This window comes from Protopterus annectens, chromosome 16.part0, assembly GCF_019279795.1.
Source record: "Protopterus annectens isolate FY-2018-M chromosome 16.part0, PAN1.0, whole genome shotgun sequence".
Taxonomy (NCBI): Eukaryota; Metazoa; Chordata; order Ceratodontiformes; family Protopteridae; genus Protopterus; species Protopterus annectens.
In genome coordinates, this window is record NC_056750.1 from 663,455,959 (window position 1) to 663,478,606 (window position 22,648).

A 22,648-nucleotide genomic window follows, 5' to 3' on the forward strand; every position below is an offset into this window, starting at 1 on the left:
CTTGGTGTTGGACTTTGCTTCAGAGAAGTAGATACCAAGCAGCAGATGTCCCAGCACTGAGTCCTGTGGGACTCCATTGGTGACATGTCTTTCTGTGGAGGTAGCTTTCCTTATCTTGACCTCCTGAATGCTATCTGTGAGTCAGTTATCAAATCCTGTGGGTGAAGTACAAATAAAATTCCCTTTACTACCTGTGATAAGTAGAATGACGTTGTTAAAATACTTGTATACAATGTGAATATGTAGCCTAACCATTATCATTTTAAAAATGATGTATGGTGTTGCTTTTTAAAGTTACACGGACATCTTGGTGCCCTGCAGTTCATAAGCTACAGTACGTTAGATATGAGATGCTGAAGTGTTAATACTGTTTATGTTGAGCTGCCAGGCTGTTATGAAAAAGCTACCCATTTGTTTAAACCAGTGGTGAACCCTGACATTTCTAGCTTGACCAATGAATGTTACTGGGTAACCACTGGTGCATACTCTGACACTGCCCACAATAATCTGCAGCCGTCACCTACCACCATACACATATTAAAAAGATAGTGTTTGTGCCTAATCCTCCAGTATAAAAATAAAAACATACAGTGTTAGCCCCCCCCCCCAAAAAAAAAAACCCACACACACAGAAAATTTGAGCTTTTATCTGTGTTTTAAACTACAAAACAGAAAATTGTTTTATCAATCCAAGGAAAACCCTTCCACATAACCCACAACATTCCACCTCCACAAACCTAATATTCAGTTATGGACATATACTGCTCTTGTCTTCCAGACATGCACACACATTTTCACTCCTTGACTATTTCCATTGAAACAGATAAACTCAAATACACATAGCCTTATCATTCCCTAATATTTCACCTCACATTTTTAGCATATCCTTTATTAGTCTCCCTCTCATAAAATGTATAACTTTTATTATGTTTATCTTCTTGAAAATAGTGGTTTACAAAATGAATTTAAATCGCCATCATTCCTTAACATTTTCACTCCAGATTTCAGCATACAATATACAAGTCCTCATTTCATGACTCACACCTCTCAACCACTTAGCTCAAGAAATCTGGACAGAGCCAAATATAATAAGGGGACAAAGGCCCAAAAATTGTGACAGATTTTGAATATTGTGCTCTTTCAAACTTAGAAAGTTTATATTTCAACAGGTGTTGTTAACATGCATTTTTGTAGGATATGAAGTCAGAAAGTCAATGTCTGTTATGTTTTCATGACTTGAGTCCTCAAATTGTTTGCCAGAAAACCATACATTTTTATGAGGAACAGACTAAAACTATAAGACAAAAATGGACATTCTGCAAAAATCTGGACAATTGAGAGCTGTCTCATAACGTACCCAACTATCACATTTGGTTCTGTTCAAAATGTATTTTTCTTAAACTAACATTGAAGCATTAATATTTCCTAAGATTTTCACAAAAGACTTTAAATACCATCTGGAAGTCCCCCTTTATAAACTGCATAGCTATTCTGCAGCTCTGTTCAAAACCAACGGACAAAAATACCTTTTATTAATAAACTATCAAACAATTTGGAATACATTATCAGAAGATGCACATACAGAAAATGTAATACAAAATTTAATATTCATAAAATTATACCATAATTTCAAAAATAATTCACAAAGTTTCCTATATTGTAATACAAACTATTAATTTCTGTTTATAGAAAAATAAAACGTCTACTGAAACTACCAGGCTCTCATATTCCATTTCCAGATACATTCTGACTGATGGTCAGGGCTGGTGAGGAGAATGAGGCATCCCAGTGCATTATCATAGTGCCATTAAAGTAGTTTTAAATTAAGCCCCAAGTTTCCTCTTTTCCCTTGCAAATGCCTGTTCACATCCAATGAATGTACATGCAATGGAGACGTGAGGTTGTTTGTCTGCTCAGAGAGTCAGTAAGTGTTCCCCAGAAAATCTCATGTAGGACAACACTCCCTTACATGTGCCTGGCCTCTACCAGGGATATAATATAAGGATCAATGAGGTGTGCACCCCCCCAGGATAAGAACACCCATCCTTCCCTTTCTCTGCCTCAGAATCTTGCGCAGCTAACAGAATCCATAGGCTGTAGCCAAGGTTTTATCCCACTTCCCCATAGAACAGACAAAAATAAACCTTTTAATGCTAGCATTTCAAAGCATACTTTACTTTTGCCAAAGGACTATTTTATATCAATATGCACTAAAGTGTCTACCTTGTTGCAAAAAAAAAAAAGGCAATTGAACAATGGGGCGTCTTGAGCTATTGAACTACTAACACTTCATAAAAACTATATAGTATCATCAGCTAAAAGTCATAGGCTTTCTCAAGACACAGGTTTTAGGGTGATTTCTGATTGTCAGCCAAATACAGTGGCAACCTAGGAAGGTATAAGACCAGTTTGGTCTCACAGGAGATGAACAGAAGAATTTGGTGATCTCCATGGTTTTCAAAAAAGCTTAGAATACAGACTCGGAGAACATTAAGGAAGCTTTATATAAAACTGGCTATATTTCTAATAAACAAGACACCAACCTGCTTCATACAACAGTCTCTTCCATCTCCTTATTCTACAAAAGGCATCCAGTCCCTTGTGTCGGTTATCAGAAGATTCATGTATTTCTCATCCAATCCATAAAAAATACCTTAATGAGGTGGCAGTGAAAGGGATGAAATATTTGCCATAACTGGTACTAGATCTGGGTATCCTTAGTTCAAAAGAGCTATGATACAGCTGCAGTCATTTAATCTCCGATCTCAATGAAATTCAAGGGAATGACACTCAGCCAATGCTTTTCCAAATCTCCAGAAGACTGTAGTACCCACTAACCTCAGAAGTGACAGAGTACATTTCAGCCCCTGCCCACAAACCTCAGCAAAGTAAAATTATTTCGGGTAAACACCTTTCAGTTATACATAAAATGCTAAAGGGCTTTTAGAAACTAGTCAGAATTTACTTTAAAGCCAGACTCATGATTCTAAATCTTGAGAGTGTAAAAAAGCTAATATCTTTGCAGTCATTAGCATGACTATTAATCCTGGCATTTTGGCAGCTATATGTCTTGAAGATACCCAAGTTAGCCATCATACCTCTCAGCTGTACAGATTTTCACAAAATGTCCGGATTTTGCCTCATGTTTTGTGTCTGTTTCTTATAAAATTATGGTTTCTGGCAAATCATTGAGGGTTGAAGTCAGAAAATAATGACAGGTATTTGGGTTTCAGACTTCATAACCTTTGGAAAATTCGTGCTAATAAAAAAACTATTATATAATTTTTCTAAGTTCTTAAGAGCAATATCTAAAAAGTGTCTCTATTTTTGGGCCTTTGCCCCTACCCTATTGATGGCTTTTTCCAGATTTCTTGTTCTAAGAGGTTGAGCGGTATGACCCAGCAAGGAGCTCCCGGTGGATTTGTGGTTGGACAAGTTCTGAATCTGGGTGGGGGGGGCAACATGAAGCTGTGTAGTGGGGAGGCAGGAGGGGATTGATATCTAATCTTATACTGTGTGAGTAAAAAGCACTTGAAAAGTAGCTATCGTGATCAGATAAGTTTGGTCTTTGTGAAGTAAGTAATCCGGTGTCTAGCAACAGCATGCCAAGCTGTCTGCACTGTGAGAAGGCAATTAGTAAGCATAGCAGTACTATCCTACAAAAGACATGGATAAATATAGCTGTCTGTTTCTACTAGACTCCCACTAGCTAGACAAAGGAAATGTACCATGTCTAGCAGTACTATGTATGAACATGTGGTGATGCTATAGCTGTCTGTTTCTACTAGACTCCCACTAGCTAGACAAAGGAAATGTACCATGTCTAGCAGTACTATGTATGAACATGTGGTGATGCTATAGCTGTCTGTTTCTACTAGACTCCCACTAGCTAGACAAAGGAAATGTACCATGTCTAGCAGTACTATGTATGAACATGTGGTGATGCTATAGCTGTCTGTTTCTACTAGACTCCCACTAGCTAGACAAAGGAAGTGTACCATGTCTAGCAGTACTATGTATGAACATGTGGTGATGCTATAGCTGTCTGTTTCTACTAGACTCCCACTAGCTAGACAAAGGAAATGTACCATGTCTAGCAGTACTATGTATGAACATGTGGTGATGCTATAGCTGTCTGTTTCTACTAGACTCCCACTAGCTAGACAAAGGAAATGTACCATGTCTAGCAGTACTATGTATGAACATGTGGTGATGCTATAGCTGTCTGTTTCTACTAGACTCCCACTAGCTAGACAAAGGAAATGTACCATGTCTAGCAGTACTATGTATGAACATGTGGTGATGCTATAGCTGTCTGTTTCTACTAGACTCCCACTAGCTAGACAAAGGAAATGTACCATGTCTAGCAGTACTATGTATGAACATGTGGTGATGCGAATATAAATGCTCTCTTGGCAACTTCCTTGCAATGCTTGCAGCAGCTAGTAAATGGCTGCCTCAGTCTGTGTTTTCATGTGTCACATTTCTTATCTGCTTTAGAGGAAAGTAAGACAATAGAGTAACCGTGACTGTCCTGTTCATAAATTCTTATTTGCTAACATGCTCTTCAGGTGGCATGTCATTACCTTTCACTGTCAGACATTAAATAAGAAGATTTAAATTACCCTTTGCTTTTTGAAGGCTGTAACTAACTTAAGAATGGTTGGTTTGCACATGGGCTTTCACTGTTAAAACAATATTCTCATAACTCTGAAGTTATTGGAGCAAGACATCTGGGCAAAGCCATAAATAACAGCTGGACAAAGGCACAAAAAATAGTGACAGTTTTTAAATATTGCTTTTAAAAATGTAGAAAGCTGATAGAACAACAGGTTTTACATTAGCATGAATTTCCTAAAGGGTATGAAGTCTAAAATGCAAATGTCTATCATTATTTTCTGACTTTAGTCCACAATGATTTTCAATGATTTGCCAGAAAACCAAACCTTTATGAAAAACAGACCAAAAATATGAGGCAAAAATCTGGAGAGTTGACAGGTGTGAGTAATCTATACAAAATTAATCAAGAGTTTGTCTTTACAATATAATGGTAGGAATTCAACTAATTCTACATTATTTTCTCTGCAATCTTAGCACATCCAAATTGCTTTGTAATGATAGAGATTCAAACATTGCAGTATAAACCATTATGTGAATGTCTTAGATGTGCCAAAAGGAAATAGACATGAACTTTTTCTCCTGTGGATATTACAAAATAATACACTTCCATGGTTAAAAAAACAGTTTTAGAAAATGAAGATTCAGAACTGCCATAGCTTTCATTTACATAGTCAGAGCAGCATAATAAGAAAAGCACAAAAACACCTCCTGGAAGTGAGAGGAGAGCCCAAATAAACAGAGAGTCAGTGGAGTGTACCCACGAAGATTTATTAAAATCCAAAACAGACTCGGTAAGCGTTTTTGTCCTGACAAGTGTAGAACTTTATCAAAACCAAAGTGCATGCCAACTTGCAACAATTAAATAGCACAGACGTTAATTAAACAATAAAAAGTTAAAGAAACATCCATAAAGGACAGCCTTAAAAACCACATAAAACAAAGTGTAACTGGTGTAGAATACAAGTCTATCCCATAATATATAATTGTCAACACATGAATAAAATTATCTCAGTATGAATAAAATTTAATTATAAAACAAATGCCCTATCTCTTAAAATCGGCACCACAGATGTTTGTTCATTCATTCCTAGGGGGGCTGTTGGCATTAATAATAATTGCCACCTAAATTCACTTTTACCTATTTCATTTGACCAATTGCCTCCCCTAATATTTTTCTTGATAATCTCCAGTATATCAAACTTAAAACATTTGTAGATGTCACAAGAATGTGTGTGTTTATATAGGGCATTGTTATTATTGTGGGGTTTTATAGCGTAAAGATGTTCATAAATTCTTTTACGTAGAGACCGTTCAGCTTTACCCATGTAAAACCTATTGCAGCCCTGACAAACACAAAGATAAACTAGCCCTTTACTGTCACAATTACCTCCAACTAACTTCACTGTCCGAAGGGGGTTACCTATCAAGATATCTGTTGCATTCAAAACAAATTAACAATATTTGCAGGAACCACATCTCTTTGTTCCCTTTATAACAGTTTGAGTAGTGAGTGGATGTTCAAATAAGAACTTCAAATTGTGTCCTACGTTATATGTAAAAAGTGGCTTGTTACCTAATAAACTGCAAAGATCACTGTTGCATTCCAATAGCACCCATTTTTTGTCAGAATGTCTCTAACTTTCTAGCCAAAGGAGCCAAAATAAGTGACCATAGAATGTGTGAAATATTGATTATTTGTTTGTGCCCCATTGTTAACAAAACCTTGTCCTAGCAAGGGAAGAAACCTTGTACCCCAACCTTCTAGGACTTCCATACTGATCTGCCGAACCCATTTTTCTGGGTAGCCTCTAGCCACAAATATGTTAATACGATTGCCAAGCTCAATCTTAAAATCAGACAGCGTGGAACACATTCTGTCACCTCTGATCATCTGTCCCCTTACGATGTTCCTCTTTACAAAACGTGAATGGTTACTATTATAAGCCAAAACCTGTAAGAGTAAGTGGGCTTTCAAAACACTTTGAAGGTAAACTTGTACTGGTTAGTATCTCTAGTAATGGTCACATCAAAATAATCAATGACGTCAGCACAGAAATTATGGGTAAACTTAAAATAACCACAAATTTTGTTAATATAATGAATGAAATTGTCCACAACTGACCTCTCACCCTTCCTAAGGACAAAAATGTCATCCAAAATAGCGCAAATATGTCAACCATTCACGTTCATAACCTGAGTCGAAAATGTATCTTTTTTCCCATGATGCCATTACTAAACTGGCATACATGGCAGCACAGCTTGATCTGATTGCAACCCCTTTTGATTGTTTGAAGAACTCATTTTCAAATATGATGTAGTTTTTGTGAAGTATAATTTCCATAACCTCCATGACACAATTCATAAGAGCCCCATTAAGTGTCATGTATTCCAAAAGGGCTTCTGAAAAAAGTTCAAGTCCTATGTTATGTGGAATGGAACTAAATATGTCAAGCACATCAATGGTGGAAAACCCTGTTGTCTCACAAAAAAATTCTTGCCAGACCCTTGATAAAAAGTCCCATGAGTCAGTTAAAACTTGAGTAATAGGACGAAGTGTATCCTTGAGTAAATGGTCTACAAATACTCCCAATGAGTAAGTAGAACTGTTGTGTGCTGCTGCTATAAGTCAATAAAGGGGGTGGGGTACACATTCTTGTGTACCTTGGGGATACCGAATACTGTGGGGATAAAAGGATGATCATTGTGTAAAAAACTGTACATTTCTTCATTAATTACCCCTTGCAGCAAACTGTCTTCCAAAAACAACAGTAATTTCCTATGTGCGATATTTATTCCATTCCTAGACACATTTTGTACTTAGTGTCATATAACATACTAGCTATGTCATTCATGTACTCATTCTTCTCTGCCAAAACAACCCCACCCCCTTTATCAGGCTTCATTATCCTGATGTTGTCAGATTCTCTAAGTTTCCTCAAAGTGACGCTTCGTCCTTATTAAGATTATAAAATCTGTCATTTTCAGTATGGTAGGCCTGGTATACTTCCCTAGTGCAAATCCTTTCAAAGTTCACCAATATTGGGTGCAAATGATTGGTTTGCACATGAGTTTTCACTGTTAAAACAACATTCTCAGAACTCTGAAGTTATTGGAGCATGACATCTGGGCAAAGCCATAAATAATGGGTAGAGAAAGGCACACAAAATAGTGACAGTTTTTAAATATTGCTTTTACAAATGTAAAAAGCTGACAGAACAACAGATTTTACATTAGCATGAATTTCCTAAAGGGTATGAAGTCAAAAATGCAAATGTCTGTCATTATTTCCTGACATTAGTCCACAATGATTTTCAATGATTTGCCAGAAAACCAAACTTTTATAAGAAACAGATCAAAAGTATGAGGCAAAAATCTGGACAGTTGACAGGTATATACAAAATTCTATACAAAATTAATCAAGAGGTTGTCTTTACAACATAATGGTAGAGATTTGACTAACACTACATTATTTTCTCTGCAGTCTTAGCACATCCAAATTACTTTGTAATGATAGAGACACATCAAACATTACAGTATAAACCATTATGTGAATGTCTTAGATGTGCCTATAGGAAATAGATATGAACTTTTTCTCCTGTGGATATTTAAGCAATAACCCACACCTGGGTGTGGTTAATGCTGGATTTACCCACGGTTGGTGTGGTTTGGTCACGAGGTCGAAGCCCGAGTGGCCAAACACAGACAACTGTGGGTAAATCCAGCATTACCCACACCCAGAAGTGGGTTATTGCTATTATACAATGACATTATTTAAGGGAAAAAAATACTTACTTTTCTTAAATAATGGCATTGTATAATGCCTCCGTGCTACTCTTCCACAGCTGTCCGGTATTCTGCGGCAGTTCTGATGTACTGCACATGCGTATGCTTATGCAGTACATCAGAGCTATATGTGGAAGCAACGGAGGAAGGAAGATCTCCATTGCTTTTTAAAAGTGTTTCGCTATGTTAAAAGAGTTTAACATAGCAAGATAGCTTTAAAAAAAGCAACAGAGATCATCCTTTCTCCATTGCTTTTTTTTAAAGTTGTCTCGCTATGTAAACCCATTTAACATAGCGAGACAGCTTTAAAAAAAGCAACGGAGAAAGGATGATCTCTGTTGCTTTTTTTAAAGCTATCTCGCTATGTTAAACCCATTTAACATAGCGAGATTACAGCAACAGAGCTGTTCCATTCTCTATTGCTGTAACAAAAAAAAAAGACTTATACTAATGGAAAAAGTCTGGGCGATCGGACCTTTTTCCATTAGTATAAGTCTGATTTCCAATGGGCACGCTGACCAATCATCATGCACGTTTTGGAATATTTATGGGGGGTCATTGTATAATACAAAATAATACACTTCCATGGTTAAAAAAAAGGTTTTAAAAAATGAAGATTCAGAACTGCCATAGCTCTCATTTACATAGTCATAGCAACATAATAACATAACACAGAAGCACAGTGAAAGACTTTAAATTATGCACGAGAAAAATGAAAATATACTTATTCCTGAAACATTATTATAGGTAAGCAAAGATTTGATAGGCACTTTCAAAACTGTCTATGTTGGCTAAGTTGTTATTATCATCACTTTTTTCATGTAATAAAAAAAAACTATTAAGGTTTAAGCATTCCTTGAAATCAGCTGGTTAAGTATAGCAGATAGCTTTCCACATGTCCACTATACTCTAAATAGTATAAAGAGCACATTTAAAAACATTTCACAGCAAATAGGCCACCTGTTTTGTACCACAGTTAAGAGATATTTTTTTCCATGGATTTTGGCATTTCAGCAGGTAAGCTATATTTCTTGAAGTTTGCGTTGTGCCTGTCCATTTGGGTGATTTACAGTAATAACTTATATATGCTGTGCATTTTCCACATGCAAGAAAAACTAAAATTATTACAAAAATGTTAAATTGAATGAAATAGTAAATCTTCTTGATTGTATACATTGTTTTACATTTCTGAGACTTTATGCTGCAGGTAAGATCACACTTGGTAGACAAGTCTAAGAGCAAGGGACCAACAAAAACCTTGACACAAATGTTTGATTCCATGATAGTTATTTTAAAGAATAAGAGCAACTCAGCTATAAAATGATAATGGAGACCATTTCTGGAGCTGAACATAGGGATGTTGTTTCCTGGTATGGGACTGGCTGTGAAACCCAAATAGCTCCACCAGTTTCTAAAAGAAAAAACCTGCTGATAGCCACCATGTGGTCTCACCACGTGCAAAGCAAAGGCTGTAGATTAAGTGTCTTTCAGGATGAAGTAGCTGGTTAGAATAAGAGGGACTAGAACCATGAACTGTCACACACTGCTGGGGAAAAAACCTGAGCTTGTGCAGCTGGCTGACAAGTAAAAGCTAGAAATAATTGGTTTTATCTTTTCAAACATCATTAGTTCTGGAACCAGACTTTTCAACCAGGGATGGCATTTCTGCTACCCTACAACTCCCTCGCAGGAGAATCCCCTTTCATGCATGGCGATTCTCACAATCCCTCTGCTTAAAGCAATACAGCAGCACTTTATGCTGCTAAATGTGAGGATCACTTCAACAGCACTGCAAGATGAGAAAAGAAAACCCTCCGTGTCTGTCTGTGCAAATCCACTGAAGAGATATTTGGAGTATTTCACTTTCCTGGAAAAATGGGTGCACTGCCTGATACATACTACCAACTGTTGTAGTACTTTGGGAGATTTCATTAATTCTATGTGGAATAATGTCGATATTCACAGAGAAGTGCCTAGGTGACACAGCCTGCCTGATTTAGTCCCAATTAGTGAATCCTTTTGGATGTTTGTGTGGTTATGGATTGTCCAGAAATATCAGTTCTGAACACAAGGCTGCTCACAAAGGCACTTGGTTAGTGGACAACTTTATAGTCATAGACCTGAGGAAATATGTTCTGTACCACTGGGTCAGGATACATACTTAATTGATAAATGATTACTAATTTGCAGTGGTTTGGGTTAGCAGATATTTTCATGCAAGAAACATTTGACTCCCACCAACAGAAGAGCTTCTGTCACATAATTCAAAAGATTGGATGCATGGAGTGTGAATGGGCCACATTCATAACATTGGTAGATGAGACAGATGTATGTAGCCATGGACAAAAGTTGTCTATGTGCAGGTCATGATGGTAATCCTAGGATCTTACCAGTGATGAGTGAAGTCATAAAAGAAAAAAAATAAAGCCTTTCTACACAAGGCTGTTGGGGGAGTTCTCTATTTTTGACAAAGAGGTACTAACAGTCCAGAATGGCTGTGGCCATTGCACTGAAGTGATAGCCCTTGATTAAGGATACTGGTATGGCTATGGGAAGGGCAATGATTTTGGGATAGGTTCATAGACTTTTGGAAATTGTGACTTAGCAATGAGAATGAGTGGGTGATGGTGACCTGATTATTGTATCCATAATACATTTGCACAATTACTGTTATTTTGCTGTTCTGACTAAAAGACATTGTTTGGCACACTAAATCCTTTCATGTAGCATCTGAGCATTATGTGCAAAATTTGCAGACATATGGTGTCACATAGAGGCAATACTGAATGTTCCAAGAAATGCACATTTAAATATATAACATTAATCAAGAAAAATGCTTTAAAGGCAGATAGGCTCTGAGCTTGCTTTCACTTCCACAACATGTATGTTACAACACTTAGAATATCTTCATACAGTATATAATAACTTCTAAATGCAAAACCTTTCAAAAGCAATAAAGCAAAGAAATGTGATGGCAAGATGTATATTTAAGAAAAAAAAAACATAATTGCAGTTGTAGGTCTTAGGCAGTAATATCTATATTGTCATCCTTAAAATTTGCAGATTTCTGCTTCATTAATACTGAGGTTATGTATTTAGTAGTACAATTAAACATGCCGATTGACGCAACATTACAGCACAAACAGATTAAATTTAGCATAACAGGACAGCAGCATCACATATCCCTGACACAGTTTTAGTAGAACATACTAGATATTACTTGCAAACATTAGTATAGGATTACTTTGTATTAATATGGCTGTATAGCTCCATTTCTAGCTTCTGTAATATATGGATCAGGTTCATATGGCTACACCATTGTGAAGGTATGCTTCACAATGTGTGCATACTATGGTAACTGTCACTGCAATGGCTACAGCCATAAAAATAGCACAAAATAATATTGACAATCCTTAATGACAGAGAAATAATTATATTTGTGATACTCAAGTACTATAAATTGCATTGATTACATGTGGACCCGGCCTTAAAAATTCCACGCCTTACTTTCTTCAATGTTTTTTGATAAGGTGTACCATACGTTCACATTTCCTACTTTGTAGCACTTGAAATTTCATACATCAAGACACAAAGTTGTGGGAGAGAAGTGCAGTGACATGCATCAGGTCAAACTAGCAGCAAAGCTGAGTAAAAATGCCCTCGTACTTACTTTTAAGTTCTCTGATATGAGTAACTTCAGGGCTGTCTTCACCTTTAACACACTGTAGCTACATCTGTTCTGCTGTATATTCTTCAGATGGGATTTTATTTCTCAGGTAAATTATTTTACTCTTAGTTCTACCAAAGTAAACAAGCCATTATTCCTCCTTTTCACCTTCCACAAGTGTAGGCCAAGGAAAAAAACAACAGCTGTGATGATACTACATTTTCTTTTAGTCATTTACAATACCACTTCAAAGGGACCATATTTTGTTTTTGTCATTTGCAATACCACTTCTAAAGACCACAAGAAGGACTGGCCCTAGTATTCAATTGTGTGGTATGCCTTTAATATTGATTGTTTCTTTCTACAGTCTCACTTCCCAATAACATTTCAAAGAATGACTAAGTACTGAAAACTTTGATATACTCTCAGTCAAGGTATAACATAATTTGATTTAACCAAGAAGTCCCTGCTACAGTCACAGTAAAGGTGTAAACACACTTGCATTTTTTGCAAGCAAACTTTTGTGAAATACTCAACTTAAAAAACACCAGCTCTAACTTGTTAATCAAACTCAGGTGGACGAGCAAGCTTTAAAAACAATCAAAATTGTATGAAATGGGTTAACGTAAGTAAATCATGAGTGAAGGCAAGACAAAAAATGGACCAATATAACTTTGTAACAAGTCTTCCATATATCCATGTTATAAATATCCCAAAGACGGTACCTGCCTGAGAAATATTTTAACTACAATGTGTCCTTTATATAAAAAGACCAAGGCTATTTACTTGGCATTTACTTGTAGTGCCAACATACTGTAATAGTCTTTTAAGACCAACATTCTATCAAACCATAAATTAGAATCAAACTGTAGTGATTCCTGAAATATTATGTTATGCAATACCAATAAACTTGCCTGCTAGGTGCTGTGATTATGCTGCTCAAAACATTTAAAAAGAACATACTTGTCCGAAAGGAATGAACAGACACAGCACCATTCTAGGTAAAACTGTAAACATTTAAAAGAAAAAGCAAACTGACACTTATACCTATAGGTTTTAACCAACATCGAGCAGGTCAAATATCTTAAATATTTAAATTTATTTTTTTAAAAATACTTCCAATAGAAATTAATCACTGCTGCAAAATGTAAATGAGAAACACAATAGGATGGTAATATTGTGCAACTGGTAGAATATCTGTACATCTGTCTGTCCGTGTACCTTTAGACTATGGGATCTAGTCCTTAATTGTGACATGAACTAATAACATACACATTACTATTACAGTAAAGTTGGGGGGGGCAACCTCCTGAAGTGTGCCATCCATCGGATGAGACATTAAAATGATACTATTTTACCCATCCTGGTGCTGTCATTTTCCTACTGGATGATTAAATGGCAAAATAGGAACACAAAGTGCCACTTACAAAGAGAAAGGGAATCTCTCCATTGTCTTGCATAACAAGCCTTTCACATAAGATGCACTGAATGCACTTATCAGACTGTGTTTTTGGGTGTGCATGCTAGGTGCCATGTCTCAGCCACTGATTCCTTCACATGGTGTATATAAAGAGCGTTGGAAGGCAGTTGTATATAAATTCATTTAGTTCCCAATCCATGGAAAAGGGACTCTATCCCTTGAAAGCAGTGGGAATAAGACAGGGAAACAGTGCTGCACAGGATGGCAGTCCACTGCAGAATGCACAGTCATGAGTCTACTGCATTCATACACACATGCACGTACACACACATGCACACACACACACACATGCCTATGGTTTATGGAGGACTTCCAATTCATCTTTTTATATGACTTCAAAATACGGGAGAGCACTCAGTCATCCACTGACAACTCATATGGATATGCAGACTTAGCCCAAAATGCACTTTGGCTAGGAAATGAACCAAAGAAACAATTGAAGTGAGATAGACAGTCTACCCTCTGCACTATTGTGCCACTCTATATAAACTGAGAGTGTTCTTTTTCTTGTGTATTAGGAGCCTTCTATTTTTGTGTGGATTTATTTGTGAGCAAGGCATTAAACTGAAACATTTCAGGGTCATGTGGGCGTTAGAATAGTTGAGAAAAAGGACTGACCATGGAAAGTTTTAACTTAAGATTAGCACAGATAGTGGCAAATAAAAAGTGTGAGCAAAGCATTATTTATTTCAATCTGGCCAGTGCGTTTTCACATTTTCATTCTAATATTTCTCTGCAGCTTACCTTAAGCCCTGCAGCTTCAGATGCTGAACCTCTGTCCACTCCAGTGATGTAGATCCCAAGACTATACTCAGCCCCTCCTCTGATCATAAGACCCAGTGACTTTCCATCATCTAGGACCAAATTGACCTGATCAGTGAGAAAAAAAACAGTGTATTAGAATAAATCAAGCAAAAGACAACTTACAATCACTTAAAACTGTTTTAAATTTCCATAGTACTTCATGACTACATTGGGTATCAGTAAACTGTCAGTATATTCCACAAGTTCTACTAGCACATGCCATTAGTTGGTATAGTTAACAAATGACCTAAATCCAGAAAAAAATATTAAGCATCCCCCCCAAAAGCAACCTTCTACAGTGTTTCAAAACTGGAAATAGGATTACGTTTAATGACTGATTAGTACTGCTCACTGACATACCACTGTATATGCAGCAAGAGCCCCAGATAGCATCAGCAGACGATTATCAACTGATACAGCAAATGCATGAAAGAAAGAAACATTCTGTCTTACATCCAAAGCTAAAATGGAATCAGCATTATGGATTTAGGCATTCCATCAAGCCCTGCTGTATAACTACAACATATCACACTAATGTTGGCGGTTATACTATGATATCAATTCAGCAGGCTTCATACTTTGAACCCTGTTTAGAAGCATTATTTAGAAGATTATGAGAAATGCCATCAGGTTTTAAGGTGATCCTAGTGAGTTTTGTAGTGCAGGTAGCAGTACTGATTGGAGTCATACTCAGGGAACTCTTTTAACTAAAATGCTGTAGCTGTAGAAGTCTGCATTTAATATATTTATGTATTTATTATATTATTCAAGACACTCCTGCCAGTACTATTACATAAACACTCCAGATTATTATAAATACCGAATGTACACTATAACGGAAACATTCATTATATTTATTCAATATAAAACAGATGAATTTCTGTAAGATATTGTAAGATGAAGCAGAGAACGTAATTATTTTCTGGCTCTGTTTTCCTTTTCCTTGATTTTGGAATAGTTTATAAATGTACACACAGAAATAATTAAGTCTAGGATTCAGTAAAACGTTGCCACCGATGCCACAGTGCTCAGTAGTGTGACAGCAATATTCTGAAATTCAGAGACTTGATAAAACTGCACCAAGCAGCATGTCATTAGGAGCTCATTATCATATCTCTGAATTCTACACCAGCACCAACAAGCAGCATGTCATTAGGAGCTCATTATCATATCTCTGAATTCTACACCAGCACCAACAAGCAGCATGTCATTAGGAGCTCATTATCATATCTCTGAATTCTACACCAGCACCAACAAGCAGCATGTCATTAGGAGCTCATTATCATATCTCTGAATTCTACACCAGCACCATTAGACCTCACTGTGCTAGTGTGCATCCTACTAGCTACAATGCACACACATAAAACACCAAGACTCATGCACGCGCGCACACACACACAGACACATATAAAACACCAACACTCATGCAGTCACACACACACAGTTGCAAACACTCACAGCCATCCCAACAGCTGCAAGCATGCCCTTACATAGACACATACTGACACCAGTCTCGGTTTTATTTATGTTCCAGAATGTCAAACCTCATATGGTTGATCCCATATGATCAATGTTTTTGAATTTTGAAAACAACAAAGATGTACAAAACAGTAAAATGCATGTTTTGTAAAGCAGAACTGGAAACAGTCACACATCTTGTTGCTGGGTATGATACACTAATGGCAGAGGCCTGTATACTGAAAGGCATAACAAAGTGGCATGACTGTTGTACTGGGGATTGTGCAAACATTACAATACTGAAGTACTTGTAAAGAACTTGAAACATGTTCCACAAAGTATTATAGAGAATAATAAAGTTTATATCACATGGGATCACCCATTACCAACAGTTCAAAAAATAGATGCGAGAAAAACATATATAGTAGTCCCTGAAAAGAAGACAAAAGTACCACTGATAAATGAAATTGCTACACCCAGTGACTACTGTTTCTTATGTAGAGAGAGAGACACAAAGTCATTAAATATCAGGATTTGCAAGCAGCAATAAGGGCAGTGTAGAAGGAGGATACCCAGGCAATTCCAATAGCAGGAAGAGCACTGGGTCTCATAAAAATGAATTTACAGTCTTATTTAGATATGCTACCGATAGAAGTAACTCTGTTTGAATTGCAGGAGGAGCCAGTTCTGGAAACAATTCAGGTGCTGCGAAGACCACTTTTGACTAACATCAAAGACTGAAACAATATTAATTTTGTGAACTTCAATCATAGTTTCACTAAGGAATGAGGTCCATTCCTGTCGTGGTACTAGAAACCTAAAAGTCCTGGAAAAATTAAACTGAAAAAACTTTGTATATGTTGTCAAAACTCCAATAATACATTAAGTTACTATTTAGAGATACAATTGCTCAAGACGGCTCAATATGTTAGAAGAACTTATGATGCAACAACCACGTTGTGATACTGCTGCAATTCTACCTGATAATAAATCTCTTAGTTTATTTCAGTTCCCCATGTTAAAGCATAATTGTCTGTAACACATTATTGGAAAGGCTGCAACTTATCAATCAGGCGATGAATAACTGTTAGCAAATGTAAAAGGTGCTACTCCAGTCATAAATGTAACAAGGATAATAGTTGTGAAATTATTTCCACTTTTTCAGATATGATGTTAACAAACAGTATTGTAATAAGGTAGAATGAGTGTATTAGAAAAATACATGAAATAGTACTTGTATCTAAAGAAGGACTGAAATGTGTGCAGCCAAAGAACATGAATAGTACATGTTAATATACAGAAGATTTTTTTTGAATGTCACTGCTCCCCCAGGGCTTAATAAAGTGATCTCAATTATGAGTTTTTTAAAACTAAAAACTTTTGATAGATAAAATAATTTTTACTAATTAGTTTCTTGAGATGTTTGTTTTTACTGTTAATATATTGTGCGTTGCTGTGCTTAAAATCATAAAATGATATTTGTGGATTATTCATTTATTTTATGATACTCGTGGATTGGTTATTTTGTTTTCATGTTGGTTACTCAATTTCCTCTAAGGGATGTATAAAGAGAGGATGTAAGTTAAAAAGAAGTTATGTACTCACCATAACATTCCATCTGAATAGTTAGACTTCATTCTTCTGCACATATGGGTATTCGGATCTTATTCGGATCCGAGCCGGCAAAACTTTTACAAGCATCAGCTCCGAGCTCCAAGCTCCTCCCTTACCTATAATACATCACTTCCTCCTGACTAACCCCAGATCGAGTTTGCTGTCACCAACTAGCAACATAACCCACAATCCAAACAGGATACAACCTGAATAGTGAGAGAGATGGAGGGAGGGAAGGTGCAGAAGAATGAAGCCTAACTACTCAGATGGAACGTTATGGTGAGTACATAACTTCTTTATCTGAAGTAGTTAACTTCATTCTTTCTGCACATATGGGACAGAGTCCCCAGCTACTAGTATTCCTGGGAGGCCCTTATGGAAGGATATTTCTGAGCACTGCAGAGCCAAAGGATGCTCTCCCTCTAGAAATCAAATCTAATTTATAATGAGTGATAAATGTATGCGAATTGGCCCACATGACTGCCACACAGATATCATCTAAAGGTACTTTTGACCAGAAAGCTGCAGAAGTGGCCACTGATCTAGTGGAATGAGCCTTCAGTAAGCCAGGAGGAGATAAGCCTTTGTCCTTGTATACTTGTGCAATACAAAGAGTGATCCACCTTGCTAAGGACACTTTCGAAACTGCTTTGCCCAAACATGGTTTTCAAAATGAGACAAACAGTTGATCTGACTTTCGGTAGGGTTTAGTCCTATGAAGGTAAAAACGAAGCTGTCTATGGACGTCCAATAAATGGAGTCTATATTCGCCTTAATTTTGGAACTTTGGGAAGAAGATTGGCAAATTTATAGATTGGTTAATATTGGCTGCTGAGGACACTTGGGAAGGAAGGAGGGGTTTGTACGCAGCAAAATCCTGTCCTTGTGAAAAATCAACTAGGGGGGCATGGAGGATAAGGCCTGTAACTCTGAAACCCTTTTAGCTGAGGTGATGGCAACCAGGAATGCCATCTTCCAAGACAAGAATTTCATAGGGACTGAACTGGCAGGTTCAAAAGGCAGAGAGGTCAATGCTTGAAAGACTAAAGTCAGATTCCAGGGAGGAACTCTCTCTTTAACTGGAGGTCGCAAGAGAAGGGTGCCCTTCTGGAATGCTTTATACAATTTGGCAGAGGCCAGAGCAACCTTACTTTCACCTACATGGAAATTAGAGATGGCAGCCAGTTGAACCTTGATGGTGGAAGAACGTGCGCCCGATTGAAAGAGACCAGCCAAAAAATCTAAAACGACTGGAATGGGGGCTGTAAAAGGGTTCTGATTGCATTGAGAGGCCCAAACAGAAAAATGTCTCCACTTGCTACTGTAGAGTTTCCTAGTCGAGGCTTTGAGAGATGCTACCAGAATGTTCTTAACAGGGGATGAAAGTCTGGGAGTCCTGATGATCATGGGAACTGGAGCAGCCATGCCGTCAGCTTGAGACTGTCCAGGTTGGGCAGGGGCAAGCCCGACGGATGAGCAAGTAGATCTGGGGATGGATCTAGAGTCCATGGAGGAGCCAAAAGGTGAGACCATAGGAAGGGAAACCACACTTGGCGAGGCCAGAAGGGAGCTATGAGAATGACTTTGCACTGCAACCGGCAAGCTTTCTGAAGGAACTTCGGTATCAGAGGTAACGGGGGATAAAGCATAAAGTAACCTGGGAGCCAAGCATGGACTAGAGTGTCCCTTGGGACATCCCCTGGAGGGGGGATCAGAGCAAAGAAGTTGCTGCACTTTGTGTTGGAAGGAGACGCAAAGAAGTCACAGCAAGGTTGACCCCATACAAGGAAGATTCTCTTCGCCACCAATGGATTTAGAGACCACTCGTAAGGAAGAAGGATTGCCCGGTTTAGACTGTCCGCTAAAATGTTGGAGCATCCTGGATATGCGTTGCTATCAGAAACTGGTTGGTGGATATGGCCCACTCCCAAACTCTCATGGCCTTGCGACAAAGAGGGTAGGATTGAGTCCCACCCTGCTTGTTGATATATCAGACTACTGACATGTTGTCTGATTGAATGGCCACTGTCCCTGGAGGTAGGACAGGATGAAAGGCTTTCAACATGAAAAGCACTGCCCTCATCTCCAGGACACTGATGTGTAGCTTGGCCTCTAGTAGGGACCACATGCCTTAGACTGTTCTTCCCAGGAAGTGCCCCCCTACCCGAGCTGGGAGGCATCTGTGGTCACCGTGGCTTGGGCCGACGGGGCTAGAAAGCTGCGCCCCACAAATGTGTCTGATGACTGAAGCCACCACTGGAGTGACATTCTGCATGTCCGGTTGATTCGGATTTGGAAAGTCATCGGGAGGTCTAGCCAGGACCATTGAACTGCTAGATTCCACTGAAGGGTTCTCATATGAAAACGTGCAAGAGGGAGAATGGAAATCGAGGCTGCCATCGAACCCAAGGCCCTGAAAACATTGTCTGCTGTGACTACAGACTGCTCTGAGATAGCTGACACGTGGAGTCTGAGATTTTCTATCCTTTCCGGGGTGAGAAAGATCTTTGACTGAATAGTATCCAACTGTACCCCGAGGAAGTCTATGACCTGAACCGGAGCCAGGTGGGACTTGTTGAGGTTGATCGTGATGCCTAACTTGTGAGCCAGACTGAGAAAGTAGTGTAGGGCCTGGCACAAGAGACGTTTGGTGGATGCAGCGAAGAGCCAGTCGTCTAGGTAGGGGAATACCTGAATGCCTGAAGTCTCAAGTGAGCTACTACGACTGCCATTACCTTGGTGAACACCCTGGGGGCTGTGGTGAGACCAAAGGGTAGGGCTCGAAATTGAAAGTGACCGGCCCCTAGCCGGAAGCGCAGAAACCTCCTGGAGCTTCTGTGGACCTTGATATGATAGTAAGTGTCCTGGAGGTCTAACGAACACATCCAGTCGCATTCTCTTAGAAATGGTAGAATGGACTGTAGAATGACCATCTGGAATTTTTGTTTCTCTTCCAACAGGTTGAGGATAGACAGGTCCAGTATGGGCGTGAGGTCCCCCATCTTCTTTTGCACTAAAAAGAACCTGGAGTAGATGCCTGATCCAGACTGGTCGGGGGGACCGGTTCGATGACTCGTTTTTGTAACAGTTTCGAAACCTGTAAAGCTGCGGCCTCCCTGTGATTGGGTGGAACATCTGGGAGGCATGCTGGAGCTATGGGAGATGATATGAAAGGCATAGAATAGCCTCTGGATATGATGTTTAACACCCAGCGGTCTGTAGTAATAGACTCCCATGCCACTGGATGTAAGGAGAATCTTCCCCCCCGACTGCCTCCAAAGTGGATCAGTCAGACAACCCCTCAGGGTTGCTGTGTGGGCCTGTCGGAAAAGGGTTCCCTAGACCCAAAGTTTCTGGGACAACCTCTGCCTCTGGGACGGTGTCGGTCTTATTTCCCTCTGCCTCTGGGGGATGAATAGTCCCGAGTGTCCCGAAAAGACTGTGATTTCCGGAACCACATCTTCTTTTGCCCCTTTTGGTTACTGGAATAGGATCTCTGGGAGTTAGAGAAGCGGATTCCAACAGCAGACAAAGTATTTCCATCCTTCTCACTCTGGGTTGGCATGTCACGTACTGTCTTCCCAAAGAGGGATGATCCATCGAAAGGGACGTTAATAAAAGATGCCTTAAAGGGGTCTGCAAATTGACACAGTCTTATCCAGGTGTGTCACCTCAAGGCAATGCCTGTACCAGCAGCTCTAGCGGCTCTCTCTGTAGCATGGGAGAGGAGATGCATAGATGTATTTGTCACTGATTTCAGTGTAGTCATCTTCGCAGTAAAGGACTGCTTGTCCTGCTGTGACAGAGACTCCAGAGGCGACTCAGTTAGTTCCATTATAAGATCACACTGCAATCGGGTAACATGTGCCAAGTAATTCAGCACACAAATAGAAAAAGCCGCTGACGAGTACATATGCTTCCTGAAATGATCCATCGACCTGGACTCCTTGTCTAGTGGATGGACCGAGGAACTCTCCTGAGCCAGTTCCTTCTTTGTGGCAGCTGTACCCACCAAAACATCCATAGGGGCTCCTTTGGACCATGCCTGCCTATCTGACGGCGGGAAAAGAATTTTGTCCGGTCTTCTGGGTATAGGCTCAGTGGTGTCAGGATCCTTCCATGCCCTAGTGGTGATGAGGTCCATCAATGGGTCAGCTGGTTGGGAAACCCAGGAAGTAGATGGGCTCGCACCAAAGGCCTCCAGAAACACGGACTCATCCACAGATGGTTTGGGGGCTGACCAACCTCCTCTTTGGCAGAGGATCTCCATAATGTCTCCAAAGGAGACATCCTCGGGAGGTGATCTGGGGGAACCCTTTCCTTCATCTAAGTCCAAATCAATAGTAATGGACTCAGGGGAGTGCAAGTGCCTCCTTTTACACTTGCGATTACGAGGTTCCTCTCCAGTGGGACTTTCTGAAGAGGACTCGTAAGCCTCCGGGGTTTCCCTGAGGGGAACAACCTGGGGTTGCTTTGGCATGGGCTGTCCCTGAGACAGGATGAGGGGAGCAGAATCTGAAAACAGGGAGGTCTGGGTAGGATCCGAGTAGGTGAGCTGTGGTCTCAACCCCTGGGAGAGAACCCTTTCCACTGCCCCGAATGCCAATGAAGAACCCACCTCCATAACCCATAAGGATGAGGCCCTCCCCTGGTCTGAAGCAGGGATTGGAGCCACAGACAGGGTAGTCTGGGCACCAAGGATAGGATCTGAAAGAGAATGACCTTGACCCTCGGGTCCGACTCCCTGACCATGGCCCCGAGAGTCTCCAGGATCCGAAATTGGATCCGTGGAACTCAAGGTGACGGCCGGCATCGAGGAAACGAGAACTGTTGATACCAAACCAACAGCTCCAAAGGGCCTCGGATCCAAGAACCCCAAAGCATCGGGTCGGATCGTGGAAGGAGAGATTGGGTGGATCTGATTCTGTATGAACCTCCTCATCAGCCTGTCCATGTCAAGGTCGGAAACACTCTGAGTCGACTTTGAAGAAGAAGCGACTGAAGCGGGTCTTGGCTGGATCTGATGGGAGTGCCTTGGCTCCAAGGGCTCCATTGGCTCTAGCGAGAAACAGGGAGAGTGGAGCCGAGGAGAACGGGACCTGGGGACTTTAGAAGAGGGGCTGGAGAAAGACTCCCTGTCGGGGGATCTTTTTCTGGGCCTGTCCCTCTCTCTTTGTGGTACTTCTCTCTCTCTCTTGTCCCTACCTTTCTGGGATGAATCT

The 22,648-nt window shown here is 39.5% G+C and overlaps 1 protein-coding gene across 1 annotated transcript in view; it reads right to left on the reverse strand.

Annotated features, from left to right (window-relative positions):
• LOC122790640 (whirlin-like) overlaps nt 1-22,648 on the reverse strand; it is a 464,842-nt gene that overhangs the window by 148,259 nt on the left and 293,935 nt on the right. The window contains exon 2 of the mRNA XM_044058165.1: nt 14,295-14,420. Within this exon, the coding sequence (XP_043914100.1) occupies nt 14,295-14,420 (126 nt within the window). The remainder of the gene's footprint in view (nt 1-14,294; nt 14,421-22,648) is intronic.